Below are 12,042 nucleotides of genomic sequence, written 5' to 3' on the forward strand. Positions count from 1 at the left end.
AGAGCTTGGTATGGTTGCTCTGCTTTAGTCCTGTTGGCTCAGCCAGAGCCAGGCTGCCTCTGGCCTATCCCAGGATCACAGCAACCCCAGCTTCTGGGCTATCACTGCCGGGGGGCAGGATCCTCAGCCTCCCCCAGTCCCTGACTGTTTCTCAAGTTACAAGGTGGGGAGCCCCAGTTTCTTGTATTGAAGGCTCTCACTCACCAGGGCTCCCTCCCAGCTGCTCCTGGGGTCCTTGCTTTTGGTGAGGGGGAGTGCAGATGCTCCAAGGTTGGCTGGAGATGGTTGTGCCCCTCACCCACCTGCCCTTCCTAGCCCCTCCTACCCACCCAGCAGAGTCCCCGGCTTCTCAGGGGGTCGCACCCAAGAGCTGGTCCAGGGGCCGAACACACAGGGTAGTCCCCAGGCTCTGACCCCCTCCGCCCCACTGCCCGCCCTGGCTCTCGGCATGGGTGCGGGGAGGTGGCCTCAGATTCTCCTATGGATTGTGCGGAGAGTGAAACATCCACTTCCAGCTCCAGAACCGGGAGGTCAGACACGAGGCAGTGCCCAGCCCCGCACCACAGAGGGTGCTGAGGGAGACCCCCTGGTCTGTCCCACAAGGAGGGTCCAGGGCTTTATCTGAGCCTAGTTAGGGGATATGTTAATGGGAGAGGAGACCCTGCAGCCTGGGCGAAGGTTGACTGCCCTGCCCTCTGCGCGTGAAGCACTGTGGCTATGGGGCGGGGCCTGTTGGCCACCGGGGCAGAGCCACCCTCAGTTGCTGGAGCAGGGTGGGATGCAGTTACCTCTGCTGACCACGGCATGCCAAGCGCTCTCCAGCCCTTCCCACTTCCAGAGGACCAGAGCTGGCCAGTGGGCTGCCAAGTCTGGGATCCACCCTCTGCCATTAAAGCAATACCGGGGATTTCAGGGGAAGGCAACGCCTCTCACATAGCACCTGGCTAATTGTCAGTGCCACACATGGTGAAAACTGGTGCCTGGCCTCGGCAGAAGAAAAACTGATGCCCTGAAGCATTAGATTTGAGTACATTTATTTTTGCTCCTTGTCCATAAACTCAGATTCTAGACTCTGACCTACAGGCAGTGAATTCAGAAACTGTGTGAAGAGAGCTTTTCTTTGCTCTGAATGTAACGCCATTTAAGCAGGAAAACTCCCTGGTTCTTGCAATGTGAGGCAGAATGAGCAGAGGGACCAGTCGAGCTTCTAAACTTCCCTTCATGAGGTTCAGTATCTCAATCGAGTCTCCTCCAAGCCTCCCTTTTCTCCCCACCGAGTCCTTGAAGCCCATCTTGGGACAGGCACCATTTCAGTTAATTTTTTCTTACAAGTCTATCAAAGCTGAGCCCAGTTCTGCCCCTCTTTCAAGGTACTCATGCATCCTAGCTAACTGTACACCGGCCAGGTTCTCTCTGGAGCCACCTCCAATAGCTTCTCCATCGCTATCCTCAGAGGAGCCCACCAATTCAGAGACCAGGAATAGAGCTGAAAAATTCAGTCTATTGCCAGGCACTTCCCTTCTGCCTTCTAGTGTCATTAGCAAACTCCCCCAACTCAAAAGCTCTGCTCCCTTCTCCAATCAGTCTATTTCAATGGCTTGCGTTCCTTTGCTCCCACTAGAGTTACGGTTGCAAAAGGTTCCACAGATCTTCCTGTTTTCACATGCCCAGAACTTTCTGCAGCAGCCATTCTCCATGCTGATGGAGAAATCCTGGCTCCGCTGAACTCAAAACTTACTTCAACAGCATCAAGATTGCATTGCACCATTAGTCTCGGCACTGGGCTATCCTCTCCCCCGTTTTTTAATATGGGCAGAACCCCTTAGGGAGTTTTTCCATATATGAGTGTAAGTAAAATACACTTTTTGGACTTCAAGGCAAACATAAGAACAGCCATAGCGGCTCAGACCAGAGATCCATCTAGCCCAGTATCCTGTCTTCCAACGCTGCCCAGTGCCAGATGCTACTGAGGGAGTGAACAGAACAGGGCAATTTATCGAGTGATCCATCCCCAGTCATCCAGTCCCAGCTTCTGGCAGACAGGTTTAGGGATTATTTAGGGAAAATTTGGATGGCTCTTGTTTGAAGCAGGGCTTTAGCAGCCAGTGCTGAGCACTGTCCGGTTGAGGATGGACTTGCCATGTATTCTGGATAGGCCAAATATTTCACAGACCGCCTATATTTACAAATGGTAGAGAGGCTTTATTACAAAATACTCAATGCTATTTTTATCCTTCCATGCTAAGGTGCTTGACTCAGGCCTGCTGCCCTCTGCATTAACCAGCCTATATACTTCTTGTTTGGAGGGGTCCATACACAGCAGGACAGACCCCCAGGAAGGGGCGTATGGGTGCCAGTGAGTTTAAGCTGTCTCCCCCCAGCTCTGACTTACGCAGTCTCTCTCAGCTGGCTGTGGGCTGCTGTGCAGATCAAACTTGCCTGAGCTCAGAGCATTCTGACCACCCCTCTTGCTCTTCGCATACCCCTAAGCTGGGGGATGAGAGGGGACAGCAAAGTTCCATACACTGGCCCTGCACTGGGGGAATCCCCTGGGGGCTTTCCCCCCCACACACACACCTTCAGACCCCCATGTTCACTAGAGTGGCACATAGGAACTGTAGCAGCCAGGGGCCTGAACCTGTCCCAGGATTCCTGCTGCTGTCTAAGTGGAACCATGAGGGACCATCTCCTCTTTGTTCCATCACAGTCATATAGGCAGCGCCAATTCTCACTGGTGCTTCCCAGCCATCTCAGATACAAACCTGTCTGTCTGCCTACTCGAGTCCCCCACTCTTTTTTGGCATTACCCTTTCCCCATAGCTCACTCCCATGAAATAGGCGGGTCTCTGGTTAGTTTGCCCAAGATGCATTGGAGCTGCATTCTCCAGATCAAGTCTTTGTTTAAAATGGCCTGTGTGCCATTCTAACAGCTCTAACAGCAGCTGATTTGCACATGGCCTGCCAGTACAGTACCACTGCAAATTTCAGGGTCATTTCCTGCTAGTCCAGCTCATTCATAAAACCAGCCCTAACATTGATCCCTGCAGCACCCTACTAGAAACCACCTCCCAGCCCCAGCAGCTGCCGTTTCTACCTTTTGCTTCTCTCCGTGCTAGGGTCCAACTCATGCCAGCTACTAGTTTAGACGTGGTTGTTACCAACAGGACTCTGCTGCAGTTTCTTTGAGCAGTGAGAACTCTCTCTCCCCCTCTCATACCCATATAAGTACAGCCTGTTGCAGTCTACCTGGGGTATTGGATGTCTCGAAACAAAGCACTATACCGGCATTCTGAGGATTCATTGCTTGAAATCCCCCCGCTGCTTATTGCTCTTGGTTCCAATATCCCTTCCATCTTTACAGATCTTTTTCCTCTTAATATCTGGTCCAACATTTTCCTAGGGAAAGAAGCTGAACTTACCAGCTGGTAATTGGCAGGGCTGCTCTCCTTTTCCTGACTTGAAGATTGGATCCATACTGGCTTTTCCCCATGCTTGTTCAAAGAGTTAGCCGTGATTCAGTAAACTTGTTAATTGGCCTATTAGTCTAGGATGCAGGTGACTTGGACTCACTGGCATATTCTGCAAAGCATTCCCTCTCTGCTCTGCAGAGATCACTAATTATCAGAAGGGTTTCTTTTACCACCTAATGGGCCAAAAAAGTTTACATAGTGAGATTTTAAAAAGCAGCTTCCTAGCCTCAACATTTTCAATACTCTAATTTATTTGCTCCCCTAGCATATTAGCAAAGCCCTCTTTTGGCTAGCCTGGCGTTGCTCTGCCCCTCTGCAAGCCGTGAACAAGCCCCGCCCAGAGTCTCTTTGAACTTCACATCCTGGAGCAGCCCTTTGCAAAGCTGCGGCAGCACGTCGTGTTCCTTGCACCCTCCTGCATGGGGTAGAGCATCGTTTGCACTCGGCGCGAGCTCTGCCAGGTTCCCCTTCAGCACAGGTAGATTACGACTCCTGCCATTGTGCTGGGCTTGCTGGATGCTGCAGTTTCCCCATGTTTGCTCTCCTGCCCAGCCGCACTCAGGGAGCCTGATCCTTCCCAGGGCCCTCCTCCAGCCAAACCTGCGAGAAAGAACCTCTCACCATTCCCCTCACTGCTCCATCAGGTGGTGGGGCTCCCTCTGTGGGATGAGTCAGCTGGGTGTCTCCCACCTTCGCAGATCCCACATGATCCACTGGGAGCCCTGTCCCTAGGTGAATGGCTCTGAGGCAGCTGTATTATCAGGGTCTCTTGAGTAATTTCCTCTGGGACAGAGGGGAAAGCCCAGACAACTAAACCAGCTTTATGAGCCTTCGGCACCTCCACAGCACCCACGAGTCAGGCCCATCGCTTTTACTGGCTTTCCTGTGCTTCCGCAAACTCTCTGCACCTCTGCTACAGTGTCTTAAGCTAGCCTCCCGCAGAGCTTATCACCTGTCTGGCAGGCACCAATATGGGGGTCTAAAAAGCAGGCAGACAAGGTATCAAATTGCTTTGCAAAACCTTGCCCTCTGAGATTGCACTTGTAGCACCTAACACAAGAGGACTTAGAGCAGTAGCAGCAAAAGGCCTGTTCTGCTCCCATCAGTGTCAAAGGCAGCAAGAGCAGGCCCAGTTTTGTGATTTCCCTCATCTCTTAACATATTCGGACCCTTGAAGCAGTTTCAGCTGGTGCACATCAACACAGCTCCCCTGAGAGCAATGGGGCTGCACAGAGGCACACCAGCCAAGCTGACCCCTTGTTGCTACCACACCTGGGAAGCCTGCAGTGCACCAGTTGTGTCCTTCTGAAATTAATAGGCAGCATGTTTAAAACAAACAAAAGGAAGTATTTTTTCCACACAACATACAGTCAACCTGTGGCACTCCTTGCCAGAGGATGTTGTGAAGGCCAAGACTATAACAGAGTTCAAAAAAGAACTAGATAAGTTAATGGAGGGTAGGTCCATCAATGGCTATTAGCCAGGATGGGCAGGGATGGTGTACCTTGCCCTGTTTGCCAGAAACTGGGAATAGGCAACAGGGGATGGATCACTTGATGATTACCTGTTCTGTTCATTCCCTTTGGGGCATCTGGCATTGGCCAGTTGGAAGACAGGATACTGGGCTAGATTGACTTTTCGTCTGATGCAGTATGGCCATTCTTATGTTCTGGCCCCTGGGATTTTTAAAGCAATAGACCCCGGCCATTGGTCATCTCCAGTATGGAGTGATCTTTCCATACCATGTACAGCTCCTTTTTATACAGCACAGCTCGTCCTCCCCAGCAGCCTAACCTAGCTCTCTCACACAGCCGGGAGACAGGGTCACCCAACAGCATGAGATGCTCACACCACTGACCTCCTCTTACCAAGCCAAGTATTTCAGCTGGCTCAGTTGAAGTATTAAGCTTCCAGCTTTAGCATAAAGACACTTCCTACTGAATATTGCCACCGCCTTAGTCTGAGCCCCATTGAGGGACTTTTAGGGAAGGGGACGGCTGGGGAAACCAATGCTTATCTCAGAACATCCTTCAGAATCACTCTCTCTGACACACACGTGCTGAGACCCACCCATACTCCAGTGGAGTGCTGCTCGGTTGGGACTCTGTCTGATCTTATTTAGCACATCTATGAATGATGAGGGAAGAGCAAACAGAGCTGTGATAGACCCCCCAGATGACAGCGACTAGCGGGGATGTGGCCTACACTCCAGCGGAAACAGAGATCACTCAAAAGGTCCCTTCCAAGGTTAGAAACATGGTCAGGCAATAACACAAGGAGAGTCAGCTCTGAAAAATGGAAAACAAAGACAGCTGGAAGGGAGAAAAGTATCTAATGGGAGGTTAAGGCAACAGGAACACAAGTATGAGATGGGATGAGTGTGCAATAGGATGGGGCTGCAAAAGAAAACCCAATGGGATTGGGAGCTGCATGTGGAGAGCAGGGAGGTATGGGAGTCTGGTGTGTGAAACTAGCCTATTGTGTTTGACAGAAAGTGGTGAGGAATAACAGGCAATCACCAGAGAGAGCTACTGAGAAGTGGAGCAAGGAGAAAAGGAATGCAACTGAGCAGGGCGCTGGAGACGTTGCTGCAGCTGGGGCTACCTAATGGCCAGCATAATTGGGCCTGGGCCTGACGTAAAGGATTCTTTGTAGTAGAAGAGCCCAATATCCGATCTCCTAGAACTGGAAGGGACCTTGAAAGGTCATCGAGTCCAGCCCCCTGCTTTCACTAGCAGGACCAAGATTTTGCCCCAGATCCCTAAGTGGCCCCCTCCAGGATTGAACTCACAACCCTGGGTTTAGCAGGCCAATGCTCAAACCCCCCCACCGCTTCTCTTTAGGTAACAAAAAAGAGGGAACTTGGTAGGAGTCTACCAACACCTGAAGGGTGCAAACACCCTGCAGAGAGGAGAATTATCCAGGCCATGGGAGGAGAAGGAGCAACAGTTTTTAAAAAAGGAGAATTGAAACAATCAGGAAGACAGGCCTGCCAGGGCGATCGGTCCTTAGACCATGAAATAGACTTCCTGGGACAGTAGCTCCATCAGTGTTGGTATTTACACCGGCCTGGACAAAGCACTGATGCTACATCACAGGGAAGAACTCCAGAGAGAAGATGGCAGTGGATGGGCTAAAAATAACCTACCAGGTAACTGTTAGGTCACATATTTGGTCCCTTATGGCCTTGGAATCTATGGATCTCGCCATCTTTGCCATCTCTGGGTCTAATTCCCTCTGCCTTGCACCAGTGTAGCAAGTGTAAACGCTGCTATTCTGAGTGGGAAGCATGGCACCCCCACTCTGGCTGGCACAAGAGACTAAGAGCAGTCTGTACTGCTAGGGGTGGCTACAGGTAATGCAAACAGACTCTGGAGATAGCACCTTTTAACAAGGAGAGACCTCTCTCGGCCTGTGGGTCAGCTAGTCAATGGACTGGCCATTTATTTGCAGCTACAAAGGAATGTTTAGACTCCAACATCTATCTTTGCAATGGCTTCTGGGATAACCTGGGAACCAGGACTGGCACAAGCATTGCCCCTCGACACAGCTAGAGGCCTGCATACTCTGCTCCCCGCTGCCCTCAGGAGGTCACTATTGGTGGCCGGCAATTCAATTTTTGATCCAAAAAATGGGGAGGTATCAGAAGATTGGAGAAAAGCAAACGCTCCACCATGTCCCCACAAGGAAAGAAAAGGTATCTGGCCATTCTCCTTCTGTGCCCTGACAGTAAAATAATGGAGCATGGGGGAAACCACTACACATCTCACAGCTATCGGAATAATGAGCAAGCAGGAACCAAGATTTTGCCACACAAAGCTGAATGCTTTTTTCACTAGGCTCAGTGGCTGAAGGGGATGCAGCAGATGCATGCTTTATAAGTCCAAATATAGCGCAATACTCTCTCATGTCACCATACTCTTAGAACTGAAGTCAGCTTTGGTATAAATACTAGTATGTGGACAGAAAGCGGTCAGAACAGCCATCGAGAAAGGCTAATGACACAGGTTATGCTAACCCACACAACAGCAGTGCAGGACGGAGGGTGCAATGGGGTGCTGCAGGGACTAGTCTTAGCTACAGCCTATCTTTATTGATGCTGGGAATGGGGGCACAGGCAGCACAGGAATGAAATTCAGATGAAACTAAAATGGGGGAGGGTCAGGAGGGAGACATACTCCAGGCAGAAAATAAAAGGTTCAGAGAATTGACAATCTAGTGGCCAGGGGACTAGCCCAGGACTGAGAAAACCCTAGTTCAGTCCTCTGCTCTGCAACCGCCTTCCTGCATGACCTCGGGCAAGTCACTTAATCTGTCAGTTCCCCAGCTGCAGAATAGGGCTAACAGCACTGCCTGACCTCCCAGGGAGTTATGAGGAGAACTGCTAAAAGGGTTTGTAAAAAAAAATCCTTTACATAGAGCTTGGAAAGAACTAAGCTAACATCAGGGGGAAACAGTCCAAACCCCAGCTCCAGGGTGTGCTGGGAGGCCAGGATGCTGAAAGAAGCAAATCAGACACAAGACTGCAGCATGACAAAACTGGAAAAAGAAAACAATAGTGACAGCTCAGGGCTGCATAGGTAAAAGCATCATCACATCACCTGGCCATGCCAATACGACTTCATTCTGTTCTGGGCACCTTATCAGATATTGATGAAGTGGAGAGAGAGTCAGTTCAGAGAGGGGTGACAGAGTTAGCAGGGTAATGGACTATGGAGGAAAGCTTAAAAGAGCTAAATCTGTCTGGGATGGCAAAGGGGGAACACAACAGTAATATCTGCAGGATGTAAACAGCACACACAGAGAGAGAGAGAGATACAGATGTAACTAGGAGTGATGGGATGAAATTAAGAAAGGAGAAATCTAGATTAAATATTAAGAGAAATTTCCTTGCAATGAAATATATTAGGCTACGAAAGCAGCCCCCAGAGTAGCAGTGGAATGGCTATCAATCAGCACATTCAAACAGTAGCAAACACGCATTGGAAAAGTCCTGAATTGGCCAGGGGGAGATGACCTGGACACACCTAGCCAGGGCTTTTCCATCCCTGCCTAGAACTCAAGGGTGGAAAGCACACAAGAGGGAAGAGGGTTAAAACACATGAATGGTTTGGTCTCCTCCTGACAGAAGCGTGAGAGCTGCTCTATCCCTTCTACATGAATGAGGCAGTGTGCAGGGAACGAGGACACCAAAGGGAACTGCAGCTCCTCAGCCCAGGTTGCTCTGCCATCCCAGGTTGAGGCCTCATGTTATTGCTCACTGTTGAGAGGATGGTCCAGATAAGCACATGAAAGAGACAGAGAGTGGGTGGCTAAGCGATGTACTGGATCTAGTCCCACCCATGGTCACAGAGAAGTGGTAGATTTCCCCTCTGCCACTCAAAGGATGGCCGCTGAAAAGCTGGTGTGAGAAATCCCTGCTGGTTTGGCTCTCCTGGTTTACGGCAGTAGGAATACCTTTATGAAAGAGAAACGGAGGCCCTGGAATAGACATTGCACTCATGAATGGAAATGCCCACTTGCAAAATAGCATAGAGCTGCATCTGCTCAGGGGGGTCCTGCAGCCTGACCTCAAGCGTTCAAAGCAGCGCAAGGAACTAGGGTCTACTCGTCACGGACTAGAGGGGCATGCCCAAGCTGAGAACATGGAGCAGAGTCGTCATGGCCCATGCCATCCTGAGAGGAACACGCCCTGCCAGGTCAGACAGGGCTTTGTCACCCCCAACCCCTCTCAGCCTCAGCCTTTTGTCCTTGAGAGGCTGGGAACTCTTTCCTTTTGCTGCACAGAGGAGCTTGCTGATGATTACAACCCACGGGGACAAAGCTTAGCCCAGGACGAATGAGTCATGTTCCAAGGCTGGCAGAGAGACTGTCTCAACCACAGAAATGGAAGAGATTCCAGTCAAGGCTTCCACAGGAGCTGGATCTGGCTGTAGGCTAAAACGGGTCATTTCGTTGTTAGGCCAAGAATCAACATCAGTGATACAGCGACTACCAAAAAAGGACCGCCTGTCTGGCTGCCATTGTCCTTGTCAAAGGGCCTAGCTCTGTCTGCAAGGGAGAACTTGCTTCTCCCCAGACACTTGGCTCTCTCTTTACTCTGTCATACGGTTGCGGAGGCAGCCGTTGTCCTATGAGCAGCACTTAACTGACTGGGAAAGATTTGGAGGAAAATAAAAATACACACCCATGCATTTGTGAGATGGCACAGAACATTTAAAATCGCTTTCACAGGGAGGGAATCTTTATTTGGCCCATTGGGAGAGGAACGAAGGGAGGAGTAGGAGAAAGATGGAGGTGGATCAACTAAAATGGAACGACTCAAATGTGCAAATACATTTCATAACCTCCCCTGAAGGGCCAGAGACAGGTACATAGACGAGACACACATGGGTTGCACGGATCGCCATTTCCAGGGCAGCTCTAAATGCACCACTCCTATCATATCATTAGTAACAAGTCAACCCTCCCAGAGTCAGTCAGCCACGCTTGCTCGGTTAGTGACCAGTTTCCATCCAGGGCAGGTGGCAGGGTGAAGGCCAGAGCTCAGAAGGCATGCTGGGGTAGGGCTCTCTCTCACACTCTGCTGTTCCCCACCTCCAAAGGCGCCCAGGGTCTCCAGCCTGCGCAAATGCTCCATGCTTCTGCCAAGAGCTTCTTCCAGTCGTCCACGGAGCGCCTGGGCCCCCTCCAGCTCCGCCCGCAGAGTCTGGCCTCTCTCAGGGCTAATTAGACACGTCATACAGAAAGGGAAGAGGGTTAGACAGGCTTCATGGAATGTCCACACCAGTAAGGAGACAGAGCGGTGCCAGCTCATGTCTAACCACCACTTATTCAGAGCACTGCTCATCCATGCTCCAAAGGTAGATCCAGCATTGGCTCCTTCCGCTTCTCTTCTAACTTTGACCAGAACACGCTGCAGGTGCCAGGCCCCAGCACCCGCCCCCCACATGGGTCAGGCACAGACTCGTACACCCATGGAGCAGTTCCCCCAGACTCACCCCCAATCCCCTGGGAAGTCAGGGCAGGGACAGTAGCTTCCTGGCCGTCACTAGTTATCACCACTGAACCAAGTACCAAGAGAAACTCCATGTGTGCGTGGTTCCTTCAGTCCTGCAGACTGCTCAGCTCCCCACCACCACCAGGGCTCGCATGGTGGAGGGTAGCAATGTCAGTCATGCTGTCTGGGAGGGGAATGACCTGGACAAACCACTAGAAGCCCCAAGCAATTTTCAGATCAATGATTTAACAAAGGGACATGCAGCCTCTCTGAGATGTCAGGAGGCAAGGGAGGGGAAGCCAAGGGGGCGGGGAGAAATCAAGGGGAGAGGAGAATCTGAAAGGAGCATTAGAGCTCTGGGGTGTGATTAACTCCTGCTGTCTCACCTGACTCATGTGATCTCCTCTGCCATAGGAAGGACGCTGCCTTTAATCAGCCACTCCCCAGCAGCAGCCCACTGAACAATTCCCTGCTCACACAGGCTCACGGACACCCTAGTGCTTCAACTTTTCCCTTTGAACAAGTCCCCCAGAGGGAGTGCAGCTCCTCCACCTCGCAGGACCACACGGCAGCAACAGCATGAGGGCCCCCTACCTGTCTGGGTGAGTGTGGAACTTCACCAGACTGCTGTACAGCTGCCTTTCTGCTTGCAGAGCTTCATTCAGGCGACTCTTCTCCGTCACCAGCCCTTCCAGCATCAGCAACAGCTGGGGAGAGCAGAGGCAAAAAGCAACAGGCAGACGTAGGAGCTGAGCAGAGGCCAGCCAAGAGACTGGAGTTGGTCATGTCAGGAACATGGAGATGAGGGGCTGACCTCCACCCGTGAGGGGGATCCAAACCACCTCTCGGTGCCATAAAGAGGATCTGAGCCCCTCTTATACCTGCACGTACACTGGCACACTCTCTCCCAGGCAACTGGCAATAGAGAATTAACTAACTGCAGGAACTAGAAACAGGCCTGAGCCTGCAGCCCATGAGATATCCCCTCTGCGGGAGATTTCATCAGAGCATGCGCTACCTGTTGCCGTCTGTTCCCTGTAGCCTCCTGTCCTCGTGACTCTGCTGTGGCTACTTTCTCACGAAGCACCAGGACTTCTTGGGTCAGTCGTTCCACAGCTGGGATTTCTTCGGGATCAACCAGCTGCATCTGCAGGTCCTGAAAGCCAAGGAGAGCAGAGTTGGCTGGAGATCAGCAACAGGAGACACCCCTTGAATCAATGCAAGCTGGAATTAATCAATGCAAGCTGGAATTACAAAGGTCCCTAGAGACATCGCAGATTAGGGTCACTAACAAGAGGAACTCCTATCCCTTCCAAGGGTGAGCCAGACAATTCAGAAGAAAACCACATTCGGGGGTGTGCAGCACCAACATCCCAGAGCAAGCCTTACTGTTGCTTTATGCTAACAGGAGCCTGACTCAAGACTCCAGACAGGATGCAATGCACCCTGCACGCTCCAGAACTCCTAAACAAGGTCCAGGATGCACAGCAAGGGCACTCCAGGAATAACAAGATCCCCAAATGAGCATCTGAGCAAAATGATGGGAGACTCCTACATAATGAGATGTCAGAT

General features: G+C 51.2%; 1 protein-coding gene across 36 annotated transcripts in view; it reads right to left on the minus strand.

Moving 5' to 3' along the window:
- The window catches only part of LOC101942176 (myomegalin), a 168,356-nt gene that overhangs the window by 63,497 nt on the left and 92,817 nt on the right, over positions 1-12,042 (minus strand). For 34 of the 36 annotated variants that reach the window (XM_065554716.1, XM_024101123.3, XM_065554722.1 and 31 more), the window contains 3 exons: positions 11,489-11,626; positions 11,065-11,177; positions 10,068-10,195 (listed from right to left, as the gene is read on the minus strand). In XM_065554716.1, the coding sequence (XP_065410788.1) occupies positions 10,068-10,195; positions 11,065-11,177; positions 11,489-11,626 (379 nt within the window). Of the gene's footprint in view, positions 1-9,696; positions 10,196-11,064; positions 11,178-11,488; positions 11,627-12,042 lie in introns of those variants that run through there. The other 2 variants (XM_065554735.1, XM_065554736.1) reach the window with 1 other exon arrangement.

The sequence above is a fragment of the Chrysemys picta genome, chromosome 8 (assembly GCF_011386835.1).
Source record: "Chrysemys picta bellii isolate R12L10 chromosome 8, ASM1138683v2, whole genome shotgun sequence".
NCBI classification, from domain to species: domain Eukaryota; kingdom Metazoa; phylum Chordata; order Testudines; family Emydidae; genus Chrysemys; species Chrysemys picta.